Source organism: Mirounga angustirostris, unplaced genomic scaffold (genome assembly GCF_029215605.1).
Source record: "Mirounga angustirostris isolate CCGP_5_RB_7025 unplaced genomic scaffold, mMirAng1.0.hap1 SCAF_5, whole genome shotgun sequence".
In the NCBI taxonomy this organism is placed as follows: Eukaryota; Metazoa; Chordata; class Mammalia; order Carnivora; family Phocidae; genus Mirounga; species Mirounga angustirostris.
Window position 1 is genome coordinate 141,482,928 of NW_026991713.1, and position 26,851 is coordinate 141,509,778.

General features: G+C 59.1%; 2 protein-coding genes across 5 annotated transcripts; both read left to right on the forward strand.

The window, feature by feature from the left end:
- The first annotated feature begins 965 nt into the window (after positions 1 to 965).
- CCNF (cyclin F) lies at positions 966 to 20,564 on the forward strand. 2 transcript variants are annotated; one of them, XM_045870482.3, is made up of 17 exons: positions 966 to 1,062; positions 1,802 to 1,956; positions 2,970 to 3,076; positions 4,009 to 4,076; positions 5,259 to 5,512; positions 5,855 to 5,908; positions 6,752 to 6,856; positions 7,176 to 7,253; positions 8,883 to 9,034; positions 11,371 to 11,535; positions 13,341 to 13,464; positions 13,706 to 13,886; positions 14,220 to 14,307; positions 16,565 to 16,664; positions 16,745 to 16,872; positions 17,514 to 17,683; positions 18,335 to 20,561. In XM_045870482.3, the coding sequence occupies exons 1-17, from the start codon at positions 1,047 to 1,049 to the stop codon at positions 18,811 to 18,813; spliced, it is 2,424 nt and encodes an 807-aa protein (XP_045726438.2). In that variant the 5' UTR covers positions 966 to 1,046; the 3' UTR covers positions 18,814 to 20,561. The 2 variants fall into 2 exon arrangements, with proteins under 2 accessions (XP_045726438.2, XP_064448434.1); XM_064592364.1 differs by lacking the exon at positions 7,176 to 7,253 and having other exon boundaries at positions 18,335 to 20,564.
- A 944-nt stretch (positions 20,565 to 21,508) lies between these two features.
- On the forward strand, positions 21,509 to 25,583 carry TEDC2 (tubulin epsilon and delta complex 2). 3 transcript variants are annotated; one of them, XM_045871602.3, is made up of 10 exons: positions 21,509 to 21,602; positions 21,693 to 21,791; positions 22,006 to 22,076; positions 22,175 to 22,580; positions 22,995 to 23,048; positions 23,644 to 23,737; positions 23,910 to 24,021; positions 24,107 to 24,208; positions 24,544 to 24,734; positions 25,003 to 25,583. In XM_045871602.3, the coding sequence occupies exons 1-10, from the start codon at positions 21,577 to 21,579 to the stop codon at positions 25,147 to 25,149; spliced, it is 1,302 nt and encodes a 433-aa protein (XP_045727558.1). In that variant the 5' UTR covers positions 21,509 to 21,576; the 3' UTR covers positions 25,150 to 25,583. The 3 variants fall into 3 exon arrangements, with proteins under 3 accessions (XP_045727558.1, XP_064448436.1, XP_064448435.1); XM_064592366.1 differs by lacking the exon at positions 24,107 to 24,208; XM_064592365.1 differs by lacking the exon at positions 21,693 to 21,791 and having other exon boundaries at positions 21,540 to 21,602.
- The last annotated feature ends 1,268 nt before the right edge of the window (positions 25,584 to 26,851 follow it).

The window sequence follows — 26,851 nt, forward strand, 5'->3', positions numbered from 1 at the left end:
TGGGGAGCAGCCCCAAGCCCGCTGGGCTCCGTCCACTCTGCTTCCTGTGCGCCCCACCTCGGCCCCTCCTTCAACCCCAAGCCCAGGGCCTGGTCCCTGGCCTCTGTAACAAGGGGCCTCTCACGCTCCGTGTGTGGCCGTCCGTGTACTTCTGTTTCCTGCTGCAGAATAGCAGTGTGGCTCTCGCGTGTGCGCCCGGCTGCCCAGCAGGGACCGACGACCCTGAGGACCAGGCCGGAGGGAAAGGGAGGGCGGACTGGGGGCGCGCAAGGGTGAGGAGAGCGTCTCCGGGAAAACCACCGTGTCCTCCTCCGTCCAGCGCTTCTCCCGTGAAAGACGGGCCGGAGGGCACTGCCCAGTCCCTGACGGACACCGTGCTCGGGGTGACTGGGGGCAGTCAGTGAAGCCGGCTCCCGGCGGGGCAGTGAGGACACAGCGGGGACACACAGGGGCGACGTCCTGCCCGCGGGACTCCTGAGCCACGATTCGCGGGAAGAAGGCGCCGGCCGAGTCCCTGAAGGGGCTGCGTTCCGGTCCACGCCCCCCGTGGCTGGGCCGCCCAAGCAGCGGTGTCCTCGCCTGACGCGCGGGCGGGAGGCTGGGCGCGCGGCCTCGGGGTGAGGGCCAGGGGCGCGGGGGGTGCGCACAGGCCTCCGCCGACGCCGCTCGCCGGGACCCGCGCCGCCGGAACAGCCGGGCCCAAGCTCACGCACAGACGCCCCCACCAGCCTAGCCGGCGCCGTGCTCCCCGGGGGACTCCGCCCGCCCCGGCCGGGGAGGCAGGGCGGCCGCGCGGACTCCACCAATCAACGGCCGGCGTTCGAATTCGCGTCCTGGCGTGGCCAATCGCGAGCGCCCGGCGCGGGCGGGAGGGCGGGACCGGGGCCGGGGCCCTGTGGCCCGGCGGCGCGCGCCCCCCCCAGCCGGCCAATGGGAGGGCCGGGCGCATTTGAAAACTCGGGCGGGCGGCGAGGCGGTTTGCGCCTGCGCGGGGCGCGCGGGGCTGACGGCGGTCGGGGGCGCGGGCGGCGGAGTCGGCGGCGGCGATGGGGAGCGGCGGTGGTGAGTGCAGGGCGCGGGCGGCGGGCGGCGGGCGGACACCGAGTTGGGCGGCCCGGGCTCTTCGGCCCCGCGTGTGGGGCGTCCCGGCGGCGGCCGCCCGGCGCGCGGTTTAAATGCCCAGCGGCGCCGCGGGTGCGGGTGGGCTTGGCGTGAACGCTCCGCGCGGGGCCCGGCACCTGTCGCGGGCGGCGAGTACCGCATCCGGCCTAGAGCGAGGGGACGAGCACAGTGTCGCGGTCACATCCAGGTACCCTGTGGGCCTCGGTCGTCCCGCGCGGCCCGTTAGTTGGTGGTAGGCGACCCCGGTGCAGAGCCGGGCAGGGTAGGAAGGCCTGCGGAGGGGGTCCTGCGGGCGGGCGGCGGGGACGAGCGGGGAGGAAGCCAAGTGAGCGGCGCGAGGGGCTCCTGCTGTGTCGTCCTGGTGCGAGTAGGAGCGGAGATGGGCAGGGGTCCGAGGGCAGAACCATCATCCGCGTTGGCCGCTCTTGCCCCAGTAGCCAAGTTCCATGATCACTTGCTATTCGCCGTAAGTATTTACTGGATCTTTGAATGAATGATGGTGTCTTTCGGAATTCCCGGACCACTACTTCATTTAATCTTCGTGTGGGACTAGAAATGCAGCCGGTTCCTTCTGTGGGGAAGGCACAGTGACTGTTCCGTCGTCTTCAGATAAAACTTTGCGCATCAGCCCAGCTCCTTTCCTACACATCACCGAGACCATTCTGCTGTTCTTCTTCAGTGATCCACTGTCGGTGTGCCAAGTGTTTCTGTTACCCTACAAAGCGAAGAATAAGGAGGAGACCCCGAAACCTAACCATCTTGAGCCTCCCTGAAGATGTGCTCTTTCATATCCTGAAATGGCTTTCTGTCGGGGACATCCTGGCTGTCCGAGCTGTAAGTCGCCAGATGAAAGTAACGTCAGCCCTGTAGCTTGTTGACCTAACTTGTTGGTGGTCCCATCAGGGTTTCGTGTTCTTAAATGTGAGAACAAAATTTTGGCTACGAAAGAGGGCAGAGGCTACAAGGATGATGTTGTTACTAGACGTTTGAGGTTGTTGCAATCAAAGCTGAAACATAGCACAGTATGTTTTGAGTCTGTTTGTTGTGATGTTTGACAGAGAAAGTACCCTACTGTGGCAGTGAAATTCTCACCCCTTAAGAAATAAAAGAGTATATTAAGGAGAACAAAAACACATTTTCGAGGACAAATTGCGTAATGTCGAGCCCTGAAAGGGACTCTGGGAGTTAGTTTGCAGATACTCAACTGCACCCTCGTTCAGACTAACTTACTCAAGGGCATACAGCAAATTGGTGGGAAAACTCCAACAGGAACTTGTTTCTCTGACTCCCAGAGCCGCCTCCGTTGTGGTCATAATATCCATGGGTGCTGAGTTTTAACTGGCAATGGAAACTTTAGCCCTTGAAATGCTCACCTGTGCTAAGGGCTCCCAGCTGGGGCACTTCCTGCCTCTGACCAGGATGGTATTGAGTTTATTGGTCTTTTTCTAGAGCCTCTATTGACTTCCAGACTCCAGCCGTTTTCCCACTAGCAAGGCCCTAGGTAGAGAAGCAGAAGACAAAATTCTGTTCTACTTGCTCCTGTTAGAGTCTGCTTCCCTGATCGTTATAGGGCATACACCCTTACAGGGGCGTCACCCCCTCTTTCTCAAGGTGGATGCTTATTTTGCCTTCCGGCACCACTGTCCCCACCTTTAGAGCCTCCGAGAAACTTGTTTCTTCCCTCTCTCAAAGCAGCTATTACTTTGATACACAGGGGGCCTTTCCCCCTGGCATGGGTTGGGAGACAGGAGGCCCTCCATCCGTCTATGTCCCATGTTCAAGGGCTCCAGGAGCGGGGCTTCTAGGAGGTCCCTTGATAATGCACGCCCCCTTCCATTGTTCTGCAGGTGCACTCCCACCTGAAGTACCTAGTGGACAACCATGCCAGCGTGTGGGCATGTGCCAGCTTCCAGGAGCTGTGGCCTTCTCCAAGGAACCTGAAGCTCTTTGAAAGGTATCTGCACCTGACAACAGCTCCGTTTTCTCCCATCTCTGGGCCTCTCTGGTATGCCAGCCTGTGTCCCCAGCACCCCAGGGAGTGACTGAGGGCTGTCAGCGTCACCCGCGGAGTCACATGAAACACAGTCATTGGCCATCCATGGCACCAGCCCAGCCGGAGTCATCAGTCACTGTCATGCTTCGAAGGATCTCATGGGCTGGGACCAGTCTGCGTGACTCAAACACAGGTTACCTGCCTGTGGAAATTTTACTCAGCCCTCTTTTTATTTTTTTGGTCAAAAGTGTGTGATTTCACTCCTGTTGCATTTCACTCCCTGGTTGATGCTGTCCTCTTGCTGGGGTTGGGACCCAGAGGGAGGGTCAGAGCAGGTGTGAGCCCCTCGGCCTGGGGGCCCTGGCGTGCTGGTGACTAGACCTACCATCCACGTGTGCCAGTGGCCCCAGACAGGCCGCCTGAGACCTAAGCCACATACTATACGATGCCTCTGTTTAAGGTGTGCAACTCAGTGGTTTTTCGTAGATTCACACAGTTGTGCAACCATCACCGCTCACTTGAGAGCATCCTCATTACCCCACGGGCAAAGCCAGAGTGAATAGGGGTTGATGTCAGTGCCCACTCCCTATTTTCCCTGCAGTCCCCCAGCCCCTGGCAGCCCCAGATCTGCCCACTTGTACGTGGATTTGCCTGCTGTGGACATTTCATGTCAGGGGAATCTTACAGCATGTGGCCTTTTGTGGCTGAGTTCTTTTGCTTGGCACGTGTTTAAGGTTCGTCCGTGTTGTCACGTGTCATTGGATGAGTGGTATTTGACTGCGTTGTCTGAAAAATCCTCAGTTAAGAAACAAGCGTTCTAGCTTCGGGTGCTGTGGTGGGACAGAACCTTCATGGGACAACACAGGTGACACTGTGTGTTTTTAATGGTCTAGGGCTGCTGAAAAGGGAAATTTTGAAGCTGCCGTGAAGCTGGGTATAGCCTACCTCTACAATGAAGGCCGTAAGTCCTCACGGGGCAGGGGCTGGCCTCGCCCCGCTCAGTGCTGACCTTGTAGAACAGGCATGAGCCCTTCTCCATGGGAGCCGTTCAGCCCTTAGTTTTGCCGGGTCCAGCCGTGGGCCTCTCCCCTCAGCAGTGTGTGCCCACAGGGGGCCTGCTACGGGACCCACTGGTGATCTTTGAGTCCGTACGCTTTGATTATTTTTACAAAGCATGTTTTGACAACTGCTTTAATTCCATCAGCAGAGACTCAGAATGGGGGACCTACTCAGACAAATAGGGCTCCTCCACCAGCAGCACCCTCCTCCGTCCAATGAATGCCACAGCCCATGTAGGTGCTGACCCCTCTCCATCCTTTGCCACAGTTCCTCCCTGGAACTCTGGGGCAGCAATCAAAGGGTGCCTAATTCTTTGGGGTGTTAATAACACAGTAGCCACGGCTTCAGTGGGAGGCAGGAACAAGCAGGTCAAAGCTGGCCTGTGCCTGAACTCCTTCACCCCCCAAGGAACAGGTGCTCCTTGAAAGAACCCATATGGCCTCCTCTCCAGTGCCTGCCCCTTTGCTTAGCACACAGAACCAGCCTGCAGAGTGTCCAGTCCCAGCCCCCAAAATGCATAAAGACTGGGGATAGCTGCTATGTTTCTGCTTCTGAAAGATCTGGCATCTTGCTGGGAAAGCCCCTGCTCATAGCTGGTTGGGGTTGTTGAGACCCACAGAGACGGTGAGCGGTCCTGCCCCTCGTGTGCTCCCCCATCAGACAGCGGTTCCCAGACAGGATTCACGTACCATCCAACTCACCCATCCAAAGTGCACAAGCCAGCAGTTCGCAGTATCTTCACAGAGTGTTGTAGCCATTACCACCAGTCCAGGTTTGGAACATTAGTCCAAAAGGAAACAGTACCCACTAGCAAGGCTTCAGGCTGTAGCTCCCAGCAGGAGAGAGGGTGTGTGTACTACCCCCACAGGGACACCTTCCTGGACGTTCAGAACCTAGGCTACCGGCAGGGACATGTGATTCACAAGGGAGGGAAGAAAGGGAGGAGCCCCTGTCTTGGAGGGCTCTGCTCTCCTTAAACACCAGCAATGTTGCGCTGCGGCAGGCGTAAGATTGTAGCATTTGAAGAACTCTGTGCACCTGTCCTTCGGAGACATCCTGGGTAACGTTCTGTCCGTGTCCGCAGTGTCTGTGTCTGATGAAGCGCGTGCAGAAGTGAACGGCCTGAAGGCTTCTCGCTTCTTCAGTCTCGCTGAGCGACTGAATGTCGGTGCCACGCCCTTCATCTGGCTCTTCATCCGCCCTCCGTGGTCGGTGTCTGGAAGCTGCTGCAAAGCCGTGGTTCATGAGAGCCTCAGGGCCGAGTGCCAGCTGCAGGGAGTGGGTCCTGGTGAGGGACACACGTGGGGCCGGCGTGCCGGACGGTCTGAGCCCCATAGGGTGAGTAGAGTCCCTGGACCATGTAAGGCCAGGTGCCTGATGACAGTGGAGGTGCAGAAAATCGAGAGTGTGGGTGTGGGGGCATCTGGAGATGAGCCAGCAGGAGAGGAAGCCTCACAGCTGGGGCTCCCAGGGAGTCCCATGGGGGCCTGGGCTGCAAATGCGTTGACAGCTGGGAACACAGGACCCAGGCTCCTCGAAGCCTGGAATCGGGGGGCGGCCCTTGGGGTGGGGTGTGGGCCAGGCAGGGGCCATGAGAACAGGTGGACAGGGAAGGATGTGCCCCCCCTGGAAGTTCTCTTTCCACTCATGATCACGATTCGTCCTCCTACTCTTGTTCAGACTCACAGAGCGTCTATACTGCACTGCTTGGGGAGAGTGCTCAGTCTCTTTGAGGTGAGTCGTCTGTCCCGCCTAGACCCTGTGCTAGCTGGTGTGGCTCTGGCCCCCCTGAGCCAGCAGACGTGGAGTGCAGGGGCTCCATGTTTCTGTGCTGCTTGCCTTCCTGGCAGCTGCAAACACCAGGGACCAGGAAGTAAGCGGGAAGCAGCAGGAGGGGTTGTGCGGGGTATAAGGCCCAGGCAAGGCCCACCTGTGAGAAGCAGTGTGGAGCCCGCAGAGCGTCCGAGTGCTCGCCGGGCCATGGGCTGGTTTCATGACCTGGCTCCGGGCAGCCTCTCCTGCTCTTCCCACAGACCTCCCTATGCTGAAAAAAACTTTGCCAAGCTCATGATTAAGGAGCCCGCCCTGCAGCAGACTCAGGGATGGTGGAGGCTTCTGGTGACAGGTGCAGCCGCAGGGAGGGACACAGCTCACGTGAGTGAGGCCAGGGAGGAGCCTTGAGAAAACCTCCACGTCACCATCTGGGAGGGCCAGTGTGGAGGGCTGACCCTCCAGCGGGCAGCCCAGAGCCCAGCTAGGGGCCATGGGCCGAGCCAAACACAAACCTCCTCCTCCGGGAGGAAGGGGGCCTGTGAGGGCAGAGCTCAGAAGCTCGCTCTCCCGGCGGTTGTCAAAGCACGTATCTTAGGAGAAGTGGTTTCACTCCTAGTTTACTAACTCATTTTATTAAAAGAGAGATCCCTGAATATGCTTACTGAGAGGTCTGCGGAGAGACCATGGTGGCCCATAGAGGCCGGCGCTCTGTGTGGAGTGCGGCGGAGGAGGCTGCGGGTGGAGGCTGGTGCTCTGCTGCGGGGAGCGTGGTCAAGGAGGCCTCTGTGCTGGGATTTGTTGCAGGATGAAGAGCGGAAGGAGCAGGCCCGGGACCTGTTTGAAGAGTCTGCTCATCAGGGTTGTCTGGCCAGCTCGTACCTCCTCTGGGAACGTGACAGGAGGACGGACGTGAGTGGCCCGGGGTCTGGGGAGAGGAGGATTTGTGTCGGCCAAAGGTGCGGTCTCCAAATGGGCCCTCGGGCAAGGTTCTGTCCTCACCGGGGGCCCCTGGGCAGCTCCCAGAGAAAACAGGAGCCACCGTCCAGCAGCAGCTCCCCTAGCTGCCCCAGCAACCACCTCCATTTGGGAGATAAGGGGCTGGGAAGGAGACCAAGCTGTGGACCCTTTAGGGGTGTCGGGAGGAACATTTAGGAATCGAAGGGTTGGTTCTGAGTTTCTCCGGAGACACAACTGTATAAACAGCACGGTGACACTCTCCCATTGACAGATGTCAGATCCCGGGCGATGCCTCCACAGCTTCCGGAAACTCAGGGACTTCGCGGCCAAAGGCTGCTGGGAAGCACAGGTGAGGCAGGAGCTGGCCTTTCTCCTTCCCGCTCCTCTTGTGGGGCTGTGGCAGTGAGATTGCCCGGCTCCCTCTCATGGGAGGTAGGACTGGCCCAGGGCCGACGCCAGGGCTGACAGGAGTGTAGCTGCGGGGTGCGCCCTTCACCTCTGCGCTTCACTCCGGCGCCTCCAAGCCCCTGCTCCCCCAGCCCTCCAGCCTCTGCGTTCTCAGGTGTGACCGCGCTAGGTCTGTTGTCAGTGCTCACGTCGCTCCCTGAGGTTGCCTGGTAGCTCGGAGCAGATGGGGGTGTGCAACGCTGCCCTGTTCCCCTCATTTCACCCGCTCACCGGGTCGCCCAGGGTTAGAACCAGGATGTGAGGGATTTGCCGGTGGTGCTCTCCAGATGCTGTCCCATTGCAGCTGTAAAGAACTGTCGTTTAGGACAAATCAAAGACAGTCCCCCTTTGCCGAGCAGGTAGAAATACTCTTGTTGCCCCGCCAGGGGGGTGTTTGAGAGTCCTCTGCCCTAAAAGTGAGGGAAGAAATCACAGCAGTAGGCGGCCCAGCCTGATGTGTCCCAGAACATGGCAACGTTTATGTCCCAGGCAGTCAGCAGATTTGCGGCAGCAAGAACAGCGAACAGCGCGGTTCTCTCAGAAGCTCTAACTGATCGTAAGGATAGCAACATTCCATTAAAGGTTCACAGGGTCCTCATGCGCTCCCGCAAAAGGGGAAATAGAAAAAACTGGTCAAAGCCCAGGGCAGCGTCCCCTCTCAGCGCTATTAACGGGGCGCACAGCTAAACAAGATCGTATGTATGTATGTCTTTCTTCTGTACGTGTTGAGTGGATCGCTAATAACTTCTGAGAGTACACATTTTTCACGAGAGCAATTTTTGCTGGCAAAGATGTGATAAAACCCATTCACTTAGCTGGTATGAAAATCTGTGCAGCCGTTTCAGAAAATACTTAGGCACAGCCGCCCCTGCGGGTTGAGCACGTATGCAGACAGGTACCAGTCCTGAAATGGCTGTACCGGGATGTTCCATAAAGTAATAAATCAAGTCTAACCCTGGAGGGAAGAACAGGTGAAACACGTTTACAGGCGTTTCATACCTAAGGAGCCACGTTATTGTTAGGTGAGCTGAGAGAAGGTAAAATGTATGTGCACTATGATCAGGAATGCATAGAAACATCTAGAAGGAAATATCTAGAAATAGTTGCTAGTTACCATCAGAGGGCCTAGAGGTGCCAGGGGGCCCGTGCCAAGTGGCGGACACAGCTCTGTCAACCCACACACCCAGCTACCTAGGCAGGTGCTGTTGGGCCCTCATGAAAAGGGAAACTGAGGCACACAGCACTTCCGCCAGTTTGCCTGTGGTGTTCACACAGACCCAGGTTTTAAAGCCAGGTCATCTGAACCTCCAGCCAGTTTTGGCCACTTTGCTTCACTGACTCCATTATGCACGTTTTGTCCCTCTTGAAGTTCGTTATTGCGTGACCTAGTGTTTATTTCAAAATGAGTAGTTAGAACCCGAGCCATGCCGTTTCCAGAAGGCGGAGAAGGTGTACGTGCCCGCTGTGTGCCCACACGTCTTCTCCCCCGGCAGCCCGCGGCTTCGTGCTCACGTGCGTGTCTGTCCCGCAGCTGTCTTTAGCCAAAGCCTGTGCACATGGAAGCCAGCTGGGACTAGGCGCGAAGGCCTCGGCTGGGGTGGTGCGCCCCCTCTTTCAGACCTCCCGTGCCGTCAGCAAGCAGCAGGTCTTCTCTGTGCAGAAGGGCCTCAGTGACACGATGAGGTGAGGACCGCGACAGCGAGCGTCTGCACGGGATGGTGGGCAGAGGCAGAGCGGCAGCCAGGCTTCGGGCTCAGGAGGGGGGCTGTCGGGCCCGTTCCATCAGAGCTGCCGCCACAGGGCGCCGGGGCGAGCAGCCCCGCTGGAACCCCCTTCGTGCGTGTGTTTTCCAAAACCGGGATGCCCCCGTTCTCCAGGGCTTTGAAGAGAAGATATCCCCCGTGAGTGTCCATGCTCGTTTTCCTTTTTAACCCTCAGAATATGTTACACCATTTAAGCATCTTTCTAAAATGATGGGATTTGTATTGCCAGTTTCAGCACCCAAAACACCACCTCTTCTTGACGCCTCCTCCGGTGAGCTTCGGTGTGGCGAACGAGGGTCCGTGACCATCACGCCTGCCCAGAGCAGGGAGCAGAGCCCTCTGGGGTGGCCTCCCGCCCCGTGTGCCCTGCCCCGAGGGTTTTCATTCAGTCACAGGATACGTTAGAAATTAATGTAGAAAACGTAAATGATTCTTTAAGCTTCCACGAGATTTCAAATATGCTTTGGAAGGGCACCTGGGTGGCTCAGTCAGCTGAGTGTCTGTCTGACTCTTGATTTCGGCTCAGGTCATGATCTCAGGGCGCTGAACTCGAGCCCCGTGTCAGGCTCTGGGCTGGGCGTGGAGGTTGCTTAAGATTCTCTCTCTCCCTCTCCCTCGGCCCATCCCCACTTTCTCTCTAAAAAATTAATTAATTAAAAACATACTTTGGGTTCCGAAGGGGCAGGAACATGCTCAGTAGACGTCTGTGTTAAGCGGGATCACGGCTTCCCTGGAGAGGCTTGATCTCGCACCCGGTGCAGGGATGCACTGTCCTCTGCTCCTACATTCCATGTCAGCAAGCCGTTGTGCTCTGGAACCCTGGGCCAGTGCTGGCGGCTGCAGCCCCTTTTCCCCCCTGTTCCTCCTCCTCTGAGAAGGTGTATCCTGAGAGCACCTGTGCCCCTCTCAGGTGGCCCTTTTTGGGGGACTTTCACTGTTCTGTTTGGGGGGACACTTTCTCCTTTTCAGAAACAGAATTTTGTTGAAATATTAACATCGTCTCAGCCTTTGAGTTGAGCTTCTTTTCCTTTTCCTCTATACCAAGCAAAACAGATGCCTTTTTTTTTTTAAGCTGAAGTATATTTGACGTGTGACATTGTGTTGGCTTGGGATTTAGCCATTTTAAAGTATACAATTCCATTGGTTTGTTTTTTGTTTTGTTTTAAAGATTTTGTTTATTAGAGCATGTGTGCGCATGTGAGCAAAGTGAGGGGCAGAGGCAGAGGAAGAAGCAGGTTCCCCGTGGAGCAGGGAACCCACAGGACTCCATCCCAGAACCCTGGGATCATGACCTGAGCCGAAATCAAGAGTTAGACGCATAACTGACTGAACCACCCCAGGCACCCTGGTTGGTTGGTTTTTAGAAGTCCCATCGTTAGGGTCGCTAAGTCTGGATGGGGGAGCATCCTCTTCTGTTCCCAGTGTTGGCTGGTTTAAACCTCCAACACCTGGCGGTGCTCACGCGGTCGTCCAGCTCTGGGAGGAAACACAGGCTGTCTGTCTCACCCCCATTCCCATCTCCCTCCTTCCCTCCACCTGTGACAGATGCTTCTGCCCAGCACCTGGAACACCTGCCCAGACCCCAGCAGCTTTGTTTCTTCTCCCTCTTCTGGTCTCTCCTCTCCTTTGTTCAGAGAGCTGTTGACCGTACTCGGGCACTCTTGCTGGGGCACCCAGCACTCCCGCGTGAGGTCTGTGTCCCTGGTCCCAGGTTGAGCCCCCTCGAGGAGGGACCGCACGTCTGTCAGCCCCACCAGGGCTGCTGGGTGCTGAGAAGTCCGATGCTGGGCTCAGGGCACCCTCCTTTAGCTCCATTCCGGCTCTCTGCCCCGTTGCAGAGGGTCGAGATAAATGACCCCATGGATGGAGCCGCTCCGCGAGGAGGATATGGGTTTGCGGGAGGGCCACAGGTCTCACCAGCTTCGTGTGACTGTTCTCCTGTCCTGGGCCCTGTGATCTATCCTCAGCCCTCCAGGGTGGCCCCACCTTGCCCCTTACCTGTATCTGGGCTCATCCGGTACCTGGCTGGCTGTGTGGGAGAAGGTAGGGGACACAGGTGTGTGAGCCTAGCTTCCTCCTAGGAACCCAGCAACCTTGGGGCCTTCCCAGCCCCCTTGGACCTAGCACCTCCGGCTGGGACAAGTTCCTGGGTAAATCGACGATGCTGCAGATAACCAGCTCACTCCCTGAGGACGGATGGGCCAGGTGGGAATGGCACGCTCACCCTCATTTTCAGGGGTGGTGCTCTTCCTGCAGGTACATCTTGATTGACTGGCTGGTAGAAGTCGCCACTATGAAGGACTTCACGAGCCTGTGCCTTCACCTGACCGTGGAGTGCGTGGACCGGTACCTGCGGAGGAGGCTGGTGCCCCGGTACAGGCTCCAGCTGCTGGGCATTGCCTGCATGGTCATCTGCACCCGGTAAGGGCCCCCCCTCCCCCCGGGCAGGGCCTGCAAGATGACCCTCAGCATGCTGGGCATGCCCGGCCTCCCCGGCTGGCTTGTCGGTGAAAGGAGCCTTCAGTGTCCCACCTCATCAGATGTGGGTCTGAACTTCAGGGAGAGCGCAAGCAGAGTAGTTCCCCTCAGATGGAGGACTGACCCTTGGTGCGTGGGTGGCCGCTCATCCCGGCCTGCAGGGACCCCAGAACATGGCCTTGCTCAGGCGGGTTCAGGCTGGGCCCCTCCTCCCCTGGCCCCTGAGGGTGACGTGGTGACCTGCCCCCCCCCCGGGTCCTCCTCCCAAGATCACGGAAAGACCCCTTCTCAGCGGTCAAGCTCTCTAGCCTGTGTCATCAGAGACCTGCAGTTAGAGGGTCTCATGTCCGCAGCCAGCTCCCAGAACACCCCAGTCCCACTGCGAACAGGGGGTCCCTCCTCATACAGCTGCCTGCACCCCTGGCAACCCTGACTTTCCATGCAGAACCAGCTTACGTTTTACCTAAATCTACTGTCTTTTATCGATATTTGTCTGCCCCGGTTTTGCCTTGGAAACATCTTGAGTGTTCTTGTCTTCCTAAGGCAGACACGCCCGTGTGGTCTGCCCTTCCCCCTGCAGACTTGCCATCCTCGTCCGTGAGCCTTGGGGCGTGAGGGACAGGCTCGCCATGCACAGCGGGGTGCACTCAGATGCGCGGGCTTCCTTTGTGTGTAGCCCTGAGGCAGGGGGTCCAGGCTTATGTCGTTGGGGTGGTCTTTCTGTCATGAGGTCACGGAAAGCCCCAGCTCCTGTCTTATCTCTGCCACCCCCGGTGACCCCTGAGGCCACCGTGTCCAGTGCAGCGAGCTCAGTCATGTGGTCGTGCTGGGAACTGGGATGTGTGGTCTGTAGGGGACCAGCGTGGACTTGGGCTGCAGGCAAGGCTACCACCTGCCGCCCAGCCCCTCAGGCGTGCCCATGGGACCCTGCGTTCAGACCTTCTCAGTAGAGGTGGCAAACAGGCCCCACCTCCTCGTGCCGGAGCAGCGTAATTACACCCTTGTAATCAGAAACCAAATTACTGGGCCACCAACTGGCTAGCAGTGAGATGCTTTATAAAGATCCTAGAGGCAGAGATGCCCCACCTCTGCTCAGAGCAGCACCTGCCGTGGCCCTCTGCCCGGGAGCTCCAACACCCAGCCCCACTGGGCCCACTCCCGCCTCTTACCCTCTGCACCTGCGCTCCCCGTATCTCCCATCTTCTCTCTCGGTCAAGCCCATAGCAAACGGGGCAGCCACAGAGTCCCCAGGACAGAGCAGCCATGGCTTGGCTCTGCTCCCTTGCCGGCAGGCCACTGAACCAGCGTGTTCCCTACTAGTTGGGGCCACTGGAGAGTCGAGAACAGATGACCAGACCCATGCTGAGCACCTACCTTCAAACAACCTCCAGCCCTCCTTCTGCTGGCTCACCCACCTCCCAGGTTTAAGCTCTTGTTTACATGCGCTCTGTAGAAGCTGGTTTAATCCTCAGGTCGTTAAGAGGCTCGACCAGTCACCTCGATTATGGGTGCCTTTTGCAGACACCTCTGCGTGCCTGGAGCTGGCCACTCCCACGGCGGCCGGCACCAGTCCCAGTTCCTTTGCAGACCCTTCAGATAGGGTCACTTGAGCTCATCTGTTCCCCTCAGGGGCTGCAGGCAGCTCAGTCCGCTCTTTGACCCTCCCCCACCCCCATCACTGGGACTGAAGTGATCGCTGCCTTCAGGGAGAGCAGACTCCTTGCTCAGATCCCTGCTTGACATTCTAGGTTCATCAGCAAAGAAATCCTGACGATCCGCGAGGCTGTGTGGCTCACAGACAACACATACAAGTATGAGGACCTGGTGCGGATGATGGGAGAGATCATCTCTGCCCTGGAAGGGAAGATTCGGGTAAGTGGCCATTTGCTATTTCCTTTCACATCAGAGCTGAAGCCATGGGAGGGGACAGGTGGAATCGGGCTCCTGCATGGTGTCGAGCTTTCCTGCTCTGGAAAGTCCTCCTGGACCCAGAGGGCACGAGGCTGGAGCTGCAGCTGGTCACTGCAACACTGTGGTGCTGGTCCTCCCTGCTGAGTGGGTGGGTGAGCCCTCTGCGTGCCAGGACCCCACGTCACCTCCCTGCCCCGTGTAGGTCCCCACTGTGGTTGATTACAAGGACGTCCTGCTGACGCTGGTCCCAGTGGCGCCGAGAACCCAGCACCTGTGCAGCTTCCTGTGTGAGCTCTCCCTGCTGCACACCAGCCTGGCGGCCTACGCTCCAGCCCGTCTGGCCGCGGCCGCCCTACTGCTCGCAAGGCTGACGCACAGGCAGAGTAAGGAGCCCGCCCTTCCGCCCCGACTGCTCAGCAGGGCGAGCCGGGGACTGGGGATTCCCCAAGTCAGGACACAGGAGACGGCTCTCAGATGCAAGGGGGAGTGAGGGAGAAAACGGAGCATGTGCGTCTCCACTCGAGGAGACGCCAGGACAGACTAAAGCCGTTCTGTGGGGGTGAGGTTAAGAGATGGTTGTAGCGTAAGTATCTCCCGCACCTTGACAGTGAGCATGGGACGTTTGTCACCCCAAGCTCCAGGAAACTGCACAGCAGAACCGTGGGGCGTGGGAGGGGGCGTCAGCACGGCCCCAGCACCCCTGCTTTCCTCCCCAGCACAGCCCTGGACCACGCGGTTGTGGGACCTGACTGGGTTCTCCTGTGAAGACCTCATACCCTGTGTCCTGAGCCTTCATCAGAAGTGGTGAGTCTGTAGAAGGAAGTGAGCCCCCCCAGCTGCCACAGAGCCTTCGTCCTCGTGTCCCACGGGGGGCTCGCTGTCAGCCCGCACACAGACCTGCCCCGTAGGGCACTGCGTTCTCCGGGTTGACCTGGAAAAACGCCAGGCCACGTTGCCTGTTTGGCACCGTTTTGACATTTGATGTGTGGACAGCAGCTCCTCCCAGCCCAGAGCTCATCCTGCAGGCGGCAGTGGTAATCGAAACATTGAAGTCGGCTGCCTGAGCAGTGGCCAGTGTGGCATGGGACCACTTGTCCCCTCGCTCCGGAGTTGGCCGGCTGCGATTGCTTCCTGCCGCAGCCCTGCTCCTCGTCCGCTCACTCCAGAGCCCGCTGCCAACACGTGCCCGCGCCAAACCCCAGCCGCTGCTGCCTCTGCCAGGCCACACTCTGTGCTCTCTTCCCCCGCGTGCGGGCCTGGGGGATTCCGGCCTTCTGCCTGTCCTCGGGCACTTCCAGGACTCAGAACATCTGAAACCCAGCCTCTGACTTGAGCCCCAGGGCCTCCTCCCCTGCTGCTGGCTTGTCCAGGCCGTCCCTCCTCATCATGGATCGCACTGGGCGCCTGGAGTGTGTGCCTCGGTCATCCTAGCAGGGACCTGGGGCCAGCCGTTTCTGCCGCTCCGTTCCCGCGTCCCGCCAGCTCTGGAGGGCTGTGCTGCCTGCACATGCTCATTCCCCCAGCCGCCCCCTGAGTTACCGCGGTGACCGCCTCTGAGGGCGTCACTGCTCTGTACGCCGTCTAGGATGAGATCGGAGCTCTCCAGCGGGGCCCTAAGCCCCTGGGACCAGCCCCTTCTCTGGCCCGCTCCCCGCCCCGCTCCCGCCATGGGGAGCCAGTCAGCATGTCCTGGGCTGGCGTGTCCTTTGGCCAACCCTGTTTTCTGTCGTGCCTACTCCCAGCCTATGGACGGGGAGCACGGATGAAGCTGATGGGTCAGCGTATGTGTCTGATTGCTCACACAAGGGGTGCGAACAGCCCTTGCCTGACACCGGCTACCAAAGATTGTTGCTAGGCTGCCCCCCAGAGTTGTTTATTTTCACATCAGAGAAATTGCAAATGTTTATTTACCAACCTAATTTTTTTTTTTTTTTTAAAGATTTTGTTTATTTATTTGACAGAGAGAGATACAACGAGAGAGGGAACACAAGCAGGGGGAGCTGGAGAGGGAGGAGCAGGCTCCCCGCTGAGCAGGGAGCCCAACATAGGGCTCGATCCCAGGACCCTGGAGTCATGACCTGAGCCGAAGGCAGATGCTTAATGATTGAGCCACCCAGGCGCCCCCCAAACTAGTTTTTTTTTTTTTTTTTAAGATTTTATTTATTTGACACACACAGAGAGAGAGAGACAGTGAGAGAGGGAACACAAGCAGGGGGAGTGGGAGAAGGAGAAGCAGGCTTCCCGCTGAGCAAGGAGTCTGATGCGGGGCTCGATCCCAGGACCCTGAGATCATGACCTGAGCCGAAGGCAGACGCTTAATGACTGAGCCACCCAGGCGCCCCCAAACTAGTTTTTTAAGTGTACAATTCATATTCGGAGTTGTGCGACCATCATGACAGTTCTAGAACGTGGCACCACCCTCAAACCCTGCATCCCTCGTCTGTCAGGCCCCTGCTTCTGGGCCCTCCAGCCCCCGGCTTTCCATCTCTGTGGATTTCTTGCTTCTGGACACTTCATAGAAACAGAGTCCTGCCTCACGTGGCCTCTTGTGACCAGCCTGTCAGCTACATAATGATTCCACTGGAGTCCCAGTCCACTGTGTGGATGGACCGTTCCTGCTCATTCATGCGCTGGTGGACATGGGGGCTGCCGTGAACATCTGCGCATCTGTGTGCATTTACGGTGGAGCCACGGGGCACCCTGTCTCACCTCCCATCGCTAGGCTGTTTTTATGTTTATTTTTTTAAAGATTTAATTTTTATTTATTTGAGAGAGAGTGAGCGAGCACAAGCAGGGGGAGTGTGGAAGAGGGAGAGGTAGGCTTCCTGCTGAGCAAGGAGCCTGATGTGGGGCGGATCCGCCAGGACCCCCGATCACCTGACCTGAAGGCAGCCGCCCAACCAACTGAGCACCCAGGAACCCCAGCTAGGCTGTTTTTAAATGCATATTGTCCCCTCTCACTTCAGCGAGTGGAGGCTAAAACAAGAGTCCCTTGGGCTGGGGTGACGATGTCACCTGCCCTGGAGCCCTGCATGTGACCCCATTGTCCCTCTGTTTGCAGCTTTCATGATGACGCCCCCAAGGACTACAGGCAAGTGTCTCTGACCGCCGTGAAGCAGCGATTCGAGGACAAGCGCTACGAAGAGATCAGTCAGGAAGAGGTGCCCGTGCCCCCACTGCCCACCCCAGATGCTGGCCCCTCTGGGCCTCGTCCCTCCCTCTGACCCCGGTCTCCTCTCAGGTACTGAGCTACGGCCAGCTGTGCACAGCTCTGGGAGTGAAGCAGGGCAGCCCGGAGCCCACGTCTTTCCTCAGCACGGGGGACATCCATGCCTTCCTCACCTCTCCTTCAGGAAGGAGGACCAAGCGGTGAGTGAGCCCCGTGTCTGAAACAGTGCGTGCTGTCTGAGGGGCTCCGTTACCCCCTTTTACACAGGGGGCTTCTAAGATGTAGCAGGGAGAAGTGGCAGGTCCCACAAAAACGGAAGCTGGGGTTGAATCCAGGCCTTGGTTCCTGGGCCCGATCTCCACTGTTGGCCACCCTGTTCTCTTTCTCCAGTGCAGCTGTCTCTCTTGCTTTAACCTGGCCCCTTTGAGCAAAGGTGGTCTCAAGCACAGGCTGAGCCCAGCGCAGGCACCTGCAGGCCACCCTGTTCCACGGTGTTGCTGTCACTCCCGGCCCTGTCCCTCTGTACTTCCTGGGCTGCCCCGTCTCCCCCTCGTCTCCCGAGTCTATCCCACGCGTGTCCCCCATCTCAGTGTCCTGGCTCGACCACCTGGAATGACTTGCCCTCCCCACCTTACCCACCCGCCAAGTCCAGATGCGCAGACCCTCACTGTGCTGCCGGCCCTGCCTCTGGGAGCTTTGCTGCGAGCTTCCTGAGGGCAGGCAGCTGGGTAGCTGTGTCTTCCCCGCACCCAGCACAGCAGGCCAGGGCGGGCAAGTGCAGAGGACCAGGCTGGGTAGGAGGACCAGCCATGACCGGACTCCTGGCCCTCCCACCCTGCAGGAAGCGGGAGAACAGCCTCCAGGAGGACAGGGGCAGCTTCGTCACCACGCCCACCGCGGAGCTGTCCAGCCAGGAGGAGATGCTGCTGGGCAGCTTTCTGGACTGGAGCCTGGACTACTGCTCTGGCTACGAGGGTGACCAGGAAAGCGAGGGTGAGAAGGACGGTGATGGTGAGTGCCACGGCCTGGAGGCCGCCCAGATGCCCCCGAGGGGGCAGGGGGGGTCCACACCCAGGCAGGCATGAGACAGCAGAGCCCCTAGAACACCAGAGTGCAGTCGGGGGCCAGGGTGGGCATTCTCCCAGCCCACAGCGGGGAGAAAAGACCTGTGTCCAGCCCCAGCCAGGACTGTGGGAGGGCCTCACCCAGGGCAGGGAAGCAGAAGAGACCTTGTCTGGAATTCACAAGGAGTTCTTTCTCGAACATTGTGTGAGATGTGCCACCCACTGCCCTTTTGGGCTCTGTTCCTTGTGCACCCCTCCAGAGCTGCCTGTGGGAGGCTCTGCCCCTGTGCTCTCGAGCAGCTAAACACAAAGGAAGCCTAGTTGAAGCAGTTTCTATCAACTTTCCAATTGCTTGCTTTGTGTCCACTTGGGGATTAAGTGAATTATTGGTAACTAGTTTGTAGTCGCTCCTCCAAATCACATTGAGTGCCACCCTCAATTTCTTACCCAAAGTAGAGCAGTACAGGGGACAGTCCAGTGAGAGCCACGCCCGTCCTGGCCAAGAGCTGGACCCTGGGCCACTGGGGGTCCTGACTGGGCAGGGGGGCACCCCATCGCTCAGGCTGTGGTCGCATGTCTCTCCCCATGTCTCCCACAGTGACGGCCCCCAGCGGCATCCTCGATGTCACCGTGGTCTATCTGAGCCCCGAACAGCACTGCTGCCAGGAATCGAGTGATGAGGAGGCCTGCCCGGAGGACAGGGGACGCCAGGACCCGCACACCTGGGTACCAGGCCCCCAGACGCCTCCAACGCCAGGGCCTGAGCCTCGGCTCTGCAGCACAAGGGAGCCAGGCAGGGACAGTGTGACCTCAGGGTACTCCTCCATCAGCAGCGCGAGTCCCACAAACTCAGTGGATGGCATCTCAGGGGGCCCTCCCCAATCTACCTCAGCGCTGTCCCCAGGCAGCGACTCAAACACACAGCCTTGCCACCACCATGCCAAGAAGTCGTGTTTACAGTGTCGCTCTCCAAACCCTCTGGAGAGCAGCGTTCCCCAGGTGAAGAGGAAAAACCTATCCACCCACAGCAAGGAGGAAGAGGAGGAGGAGGAGAGGGACCTGAGCCGGGCTTGCTGAGGCTGTGAGTGTGCCCGTGCTTCCTGCAGGGAACATTTGCTAAGGGAGGGCTGCCGCTGCACTAGGGAGCCGTGGGGGCGCTGGAGATGGATGCCATGTGGACCCCAGTGGCTCTCGCACAGGGAACGGAGAGAACACGGGACGCTAAGTTTCTTTCTCCAGGGTAGTCCCATGTGAGCCGTCAGAATGTCTGAATCAGAACAAAAACTCAGATTCTTCCCTTTGGGAAGCTTAGCCTCAAAGCAATCATGCCACACCCTGTGAAGCCCGTTTCTCTGTCCCCTCTTGTGTCTGTCCTCTCTCTGGGGAGCTTGAGCCCACGTCCTGATCTCCCCAGCCCCACTGAACCCCATCCCAGGAGCCGACAGCTTTCACAGTTGAGAACACGTGGGACCAGGTGGCCTGGCCCAGCTCCCCTCCCGGCATCTCTCTGGTTTTGGGTTCTGGGGGGAGCTGACAGGTCTGAGCGCACCTCCGTCCTCATATCTCCACCCCCAACCCCCCCCCGCTCCCATCCTCACTGGGTGCAGGTCCCCTGCTGAGGGAGCCATGCCCCTGCACACTGCTGTGGACTGCATGGGACCGCCAGGTGGGGGGCCCTAATTGCTTTCTTGGCCCTCAGCTCCCTGCCCACCACACTCTCCACTCCTTCAGAAATCTGTCCCTTCCTGCAGAGTGATTGGTCTTTGTCCCCAGCAGGTGGTGTCCGTATGAACACCTCTCTTTGCACTGAATTTCTAGGCCATTTCTTTTCCTCTCTATTTCCATTCTTTGTTCTTCTAAGATGGAAATAAAAGAAAAATTAAAGATAGAAGGCATTAAATTTTAAAAAGAGATTCTTAACTTTATTTAGGCTCAACTAAAGAAAAAAGGAACATCTGATTCAGATCCCTCAGTGCTATCCTGACACTCTTCCCAGAGAGGTTAGATGGAAAAAAATTGTCATTTGTAACATCTGAGGTGACCACAGTGCAGAAGAGTGAGACTCAGAGGACCTGTCCCCACCTGTTGGGTGAGGGTGGATCTGCTGTGGGTTCCTGAGGCTCCCCCACACCTGCCACCTCCTGGGTACAGCAGCCAAAACACCAGCGGGATCTGCTCTAGACTGACCCCAACCACCCCCCGGTCGGGTGGACCACTGAGACACGTGCCCTGCACGGATAGCTTCTGCTGCTTCTCGGAACGTCAGAAAGAACCACTGGGCCAGGAGCCATCCCCCAAATGCTCTTGAACCCGAGCTCTGTGGAAGGAAGAGATACTCTGTGGTAGCTTTTCTGGGTGCTTGTGTGTGTGCAAGCGTGGGTGTGGGTGTGTGTGGGTGTGGCTGTGGGAGCTGTCTTCCTGCTACTGTAAGAGAATTCTGACCACCCTGGTGGGGCACGGTTGAGATCGCAGATCTTTCCTGTCAACTGTGCCCCTGGGCATGTGTGATCCTCAGTATCCTCATCTGTAAGATGTGGCCATAGTACCTACCTCACAGGGGTGTTGTGGGGATTAAATGTGATGAGGGTAGTGGCAGCTGAGTGATGTGCATATCTGAACTGCCCACCTCCTTGTCTGTGGCCCACTGTCAAAAGCTCAACTCTGGATGGACCCGGCTCTCTGCCTTCTCCCTGCCTGCACCTATAGGAGACCACTCCAGTGGGGACCTAATGCCACCTGCCTGTGCTGACCGGAGCCTCTCCCTCCCTTCCTCCCTGCAGATGAGAACGGGCCACTGCCCATGGACGGGCCCACCCTAAGTTCCCACCCTGGAATAGCCCCAAGCGGCATAGGGCCCCCAGCTCCCCCCCGAGCAGCTATGAAATGGACACCTCTCCATCTTGAAGCAACCTCCCCCACCCCCAGCTTGTCATCCGTGCAGCTCCCCCTGAGATTTCTCAGCCCCTGCAGGGTTCACAGTCCTACTTATTAACTCCAATTACATGGGGCCCTGCTGCCTTCATCACTCCTCCCAGCTAGCACCTGTCCCCCAGCTGTCTAAGTCACTGAAGGCCCCATCCTCCAACCTGTGGAGACCCTCCTGGAACAGCCTCAGGTTGCTTCTGTGACACCTGGCTCTACTGTCCCCTCCACCTCTCTGGGCTCCAGCTCCCCTTCCATCACCCATCCTTCACCAGTCCCTGTCTATACTCCTGTCCCACCTTGGACCATCTGGCCCCAGCCCATTGTTCTCAGGCCACCACCCCAGGTCTTCTGGACTTTGATGTGCCTCTGCTCAGGTGCCTACCTGATGCCACCCCGAATGTCGTCACTTCACCAGGATGTCCACAAGCGAACGCTCCCTCCTCCCTTGCTCTGCCCCCAACACACGTGTCCTCCTCACCTCTATATTTAAATACGTACTGGGCCCCGCCAAGTACCTTGCCCCGTGCTAGGTGGCCTGGGGTCCGCAGGGCACCTCGGCCCTGCTTTAGGGCGCCTTCAATAGGACAAAGACAAACTGAACCGTAAGCAATCACAGGTGCCTCCATCTACCCAGTCGTCCAAACCAGATGTGTCCGTGCACCACCGGAGGACCCTCTGCGACCCCCGGGCCCAGCTCCAAGCGGGAGTGGCGGCGGGTGCCCGAGCGCCGGGGGCGGGGCCGGGGCGCTGGGGGCGGGGACGCGGGAGCCCGAGCGCCGGGGGCGGGACCGGGGGGGCGGGCCCTGAGCCCTGGGCTCGGGATTGGGTAGCCCGGCCGGAAGGGGGCGGTCTCCTAGCCCGGAAAGGACCTGACTTCCCGGAGGCGGCAAATCCGGAGGATCCGCGCCTGCCTTCATGCTGCCCGCGGGCTGCTCGCGCCGGTGAGACCCGCGCGCTGGGAGGGAGCGGGGCGGGAGGGGGCGCAGCGCTCGGCCGGCCGGGGTGCTGAGCCGCCGGTGCGCCCCCCCCAGGCTGGTGGCCGAGCTGCGGGATGCCCGGGACGCCTGCGCCGAGCGACAGCGGCAGCTGGAGCGGAGCCTGTGTGTCTCCCGCCGGCTGCTGCGGACCTGGTACGCGGACCCCGAGGCCGCCCTCGGAACCCCGCTCAGAGCCCCCCAGCTGCGAGCCCGGGCCCAGCGCCCACTTGCTTGTTGCCAGCTGTGCTCCCCTTTGTCTGCAGGCTCTGAGGGTGGGGAGCTGCCGCGAGGCCAGGCGGCTCCTTGGGGTCGGTAGGTTCTGGGCCCTGCCTCTCGGCCGTGCCACGCCTGTACTGTGTCTTGGCAGGGAACCAGTCGAGACGCCGGCTGCGGAGCCAGCCCCAGGGCCAGAACCTAATGAAGAGGCCCCGCCTCCCGGTAAACCTCCACCACTCACCTTCTCTTGGTGCCGCCCCTGCTCTGTTTTCTGACAAGCAGTGGTGAGTGACCACTGCAAGAGTTTTTGGGTTTTGCAGCATGCACACCCAGCCCTCAAGAACTCAAGGAGCTGGAGCTTCTGACCCAGGCACTGGAGAAGGCTGTACGGGTGAGAAAAGGCACGTCTAAGGCTGGAGAAAGACACAAGGCCCTCAGCCTCAAGTCTGGGTCCGCTGCCGCTTCTGCCACCACAGCCTCTGCCCCGTCCCGGGCCTCCAGCCAGGCTGGCAGTCGAGCCTCAGAGACAAAACCACCCAGGGGCGCCCACCAGACCACGGTGCCTGCCAGGGGCCTCCCTGAGTGCAGGCTTCCATCAGTGGGGGATCGCACCCATATGGGGAGAGGAACCCGAGCCACCAAGCCTGGACCAGACCTCAGGGACCAACAGATACCCCCATCGGTTGCTCCTCAGGCCCCAGAAGCTTTCACACTGAAGGAGAAGGGGTAGGTTTCCCAGACCCTTCCTGGAGGAACTGTTGTGTCTGCCTGATCAGATCCTGGCCAGCAGCAGGAAGCTGGGATGACAGGGAGGGCAGGGCATTGAGCTGGATGTGGGCCAGGGAAGCCCCCAGGGTGCCATCCCATGAGATCCATGTCCCAAAGCTGGCAGAATGGACCATTGCTGGGGTCTGCCCCCTTCTCCCTGGTTGTCCAGTGCCCCATCCTCTTATCCACTCAGCCCAGGGGCTCCAAATGGGCTGTGGAGGGCCTGGGCTCTGCTCCTGGTGTCCTCTCTTCTCTCGGCCAGGGTAGACCTGGACTGTGCTGGCTCCCACAACCAAGCTGGAAGCCCTGTTGCTTGTGTGGGGGGAGAAGCCTCCAGAGTGAGGCTACTCTGAGCACTGGCTTCCCTGACAGCATCCTGCTGAAGCTACCTATGGCCTACAGGAAAGCGGCTTCCCAGAACTCCCGGTAAGGCTGGGTCTCGGCTGGGTGGGGGTGGAGGGGAGAGCAGGGAGGCCTAGGCTTGCCACCAGCACAGGGCCGCATCGGTAAGACTTTTCCAGCAGGCCCCTCTGCTTTGTTGGCTGGGTGCGGACACTTTCCATGTTAAGAGAGTCTGCCTAGCTAGGACTTAGACTCAACGGGCTTTGAGGTTGGGAGACTTTGCGTCCCCATCTGTCTTCTCTGTGGAGGTGAGGGTGAGTGTCAGCTCCGTAGAGGTGCAGGAGGGGTTAAACAAGGCAGTGCCTTTCGTGGTTAGTGCTGTGTCTGCTCCAGAATTCTTTACCAGAGTCCTAGCTAGTCCCAGTGACCCAGGGCTGCTAGTTCCTCTCCTCTCCTGCCTTGAATTCTCTCCTCGTACTTCCCAGAGTGGGTCCGCTCTGTCCCCTTTTCACGGACAGCGTCCTCTCCCTTCCCCACGGCCTCTGGAGGCGCCTCCTGGCATTCAGCAGGGCCAGACACCCCTCATGGGGCCCCTACCCCTGGCCTTTCCCTGCCTCCTGAGGCCCAGCTGGAAGGACTAACGGCATCCCCCTCTGGTTCCCGGGTGCCTGCATTCCAGCCTGTGGGCCCAGTTCAGCTCTACACAGACCAGTGACTCCAGGGATGCTGCTACCACGGCCAAAACCCAGTTCCTCCAGAAAATGAAGATGACGGTATTCTTGCTGGGCTTGTGGGACCCCTGGGGGCGGGGGGGGTTCTGGCTCTAAGCCTGGTGAGTTTAAGGAGCAACTCCAGGAAGGGCCAGAGCCACTCTGGGGTCCTATCCTTGGTGGGAGAGGAAGGAGGGAACCTGGCTGCAGAGGAGTTTCCATGACCCGTGTCCAGTCAGGCTGGCCCGGCTCTGGGCTCAGTGCTGCAGAGGCAGAGGCGGAGGTGGGGCTCCTGCAGAAGGCCTGCTCCCTGCTGAGACGGCGAATGGAGGAAGAGCTCTCGGCAGGTGAGTGGGCCCTGGTGTGTGTCTCGGGGCAGGGAGGGCTTGGACCTGGCATGGACCTGGCCTGCCCTCCCTGACTTTTGCGTAGACCCTGCTGACTGGATGCAGGAGTACCACTGCCTGCTTACCCTGGAGGGGCTGCAGGCCATCACGGGGCAGTGCCTCCACAGAGTGCAGGGGCTGCGTGCAGGTGAGCACTGGCCCCCCACCCCCACCCCCGCCCCACCTTGTGCTGAGGTCTGCTCGGCGGTCAAGCTTCTCTAGCCAAAGGGCAGCATTAGCAGCTGCCCAGGAGCGGGGTCACCCCACTGCCTCTCCAGACACAGCCCTATCACTGTAAATAGTCAGCTTGTTTATCTCATTCCCAAGATAGTGCCACGTGAGAGTCAGAGACGTACTGACAGATGACTTGCCTGGTATTGCAAGAGATGGTTGTTGGTGGATAGTAGGGCTTCATCCAGGAAGCAAGTGGGAAGGAGGTCCCTGGCTGTCACCGCATGAGGCCACATCCCCCTGTCGTCACAGCGGTGGCGGGACAGCAGCTGGGGCCATGGCCTGAGGGGAGATGCCCCAGAGCCTCAGTGCCCTGTGAAGGAAGAACAGACCCTAGCTGGAGCCCCCAGCTTCTTCTCTACTCCAGCACCAAGGAGCTGCAGACTCTGGCGGCCCTCAGGCTGCGGGTGGCCATGCTAGAGCAGCAGATCCACCTGGAAAAGGTACAGCCCGAGTAAGGGGGTAGGGACTAGGTGACTGGGTGCCCGGGGGGAGTGGTGGGCTTTGGGCCCATCCAGCAGACGGAGCCTCCAGGCTGTGCACAGCCAACAGCCCTGGCCCAGGAGCAGAGCTTTGGAAGGAAGAAGGGGCTGGCCATGGTGCCTGAAGCCCTCCCTGGAACTGCCCTGCTGTGGGGGCCTTCTGCAAGCCCTCAGCTAGCTGCCAGGGACAGGGCCCCCACTGAGATCCTGGCCCTGCATTACCCCCTAGGTCCTGATGGCTGAACTCCTCCCACTGGTGAGCACACGGGACCCACAGGGGCCATCCTGGCTGGTGCTTTGCCGAGCTGTGCATAGCCTGCTCTGTGAGGGAGGGGAGCGCTTCCTCACCATCCTTCGAGATGAACCTGCCGACTGAGCTCTTCCCATGGCCAGCAGCCCTGTACCTTGCCCCCTTCCCAGGCCGCCGGACCCCGGCAGGAGGGTGAGCTCGTTCTGACCCAGACGACTGGGAGAGCAGTACCCTATTAGGTGAACGGGGATTGAGAGGATTTTTGATGTGGTGGGCCTGGGGGCCCAGAGATGGCTATACCCCCCTGGGAAACCAGGGTTCCCCGGGTGGATTGGGGACAGCCCCCTGGATCTTCTTGAGGAGCCCAGGGCCCCAAAGCTAGTGGTCAGGCCTCCGCTTGGCTTGGCCTGGCCTTCTGCAGGCTTGGAGACCAGAGGCCTGCTGGGCTTTTTTCTTAGCTACCTCTGTTTTTTCTTGCTTCAGACTTACAAGCCGCTTGTGTGACATTAAAACTACTTTAGAAAGTATATGTGTAAGATGGAACTTGGTGTGTTTGGTTTTTTCTTTGTGTTTTTGCTTACCAAGAACATAGCAAGCATATTTATCATATTTATTGAGAACACACATAGACCTTCTGTACTGAAGGGAGGGGAAGGACACTGAAGGGGAGCAGCACTGGGGACTCCCCTCAGGCTTGGGCCCTAGCACACCTGAAACCCTTCCCCACAATCGCCTGGACCGGGCTCACTGGAAGACACAAAAGCCACCAGCCCATATCAGAGTGGGCGGGCACTATGTGGTCACAGCGGTCCTTCTAGCACCCGTGCTCACCACTTCTCCTGGGCTGTTGCTGTGGCCAGTGTGGGCCCCCCAACACTGACTTACCACCAGGGAACTCGCCCCTCACCTACGCCACTGTCACCTCCAAGGCTCCAGCCTCCCCCGCTGAAGGAAGGCAAGAAGGTCATGGCCTCTGGGTTTATACCAGTCACAGGTTTGGGTTTCCACTGTGACTTGATTTCTGCTGTGGGACTTTCAGCAAGATTCTTAAGGGCCCTGAGCCTCAATTCTCAGTTTCGTCCCCACTGTCATACTGGGGGTAATTGCTGGGAGAGGTTATTGAAGAGACGCAACCACCCGCTGCCCCGGGAGCTGGATCTGGGCCACGGGAGGTTCCTCACGCCCTCCCCTGTCCTGGGAATGTGGGTTCCACTGGCCTTTTCACTCCCAGAGGCTGCTCCCGGGACACAGCCCTGAGATAGTGATGTGGCTCTGAGAACACTGGTATGGGCCTCTCCCGACACCACCTTTTAGGCTCTGGCGGGCAGGTGCAGGGATGTAAGTTCCGTTTGCTTAGGAACCCTGCCGCCTACCCACCTGGAGGGGCCCACCTCTTGCTTCAGTCTCTGCCTGCCCTCTGCATGTTCAGCCAGTTGCAGATGACACCTGCAAGGCTCCCGAGGGGCCCACGTGCCAACAGTAATAGCTATTACCGCTGTGGCTAGGGCGAGGACAAATTACACAGTAGTAGGCCCTGGGGAGGGCTAGGAGGCTGTAGTGTTCTTTAAGTAAACCTTGCCTAGGCACCTGTGCCAATCAAGCAAATCCTCAGAGCTGGGTCATTGGCCCTTTGCGTAGCTAGCGATGAGCAACAGGGAATTAGCACCAGCCTCTGCCCCAAGGGGACCCAGGCCCCGGACCAGGTAGCTTCTGGAGAAGGCCAGGTTTTCTGAGAGCCAGGTGAGGTGTCACAGGAATGGGGAATGAGGTGAGTGATGTTGAGGCAGCCTTGGGGTGGCCCCAGGGCCCCCAGCAGGAAATCCTACTT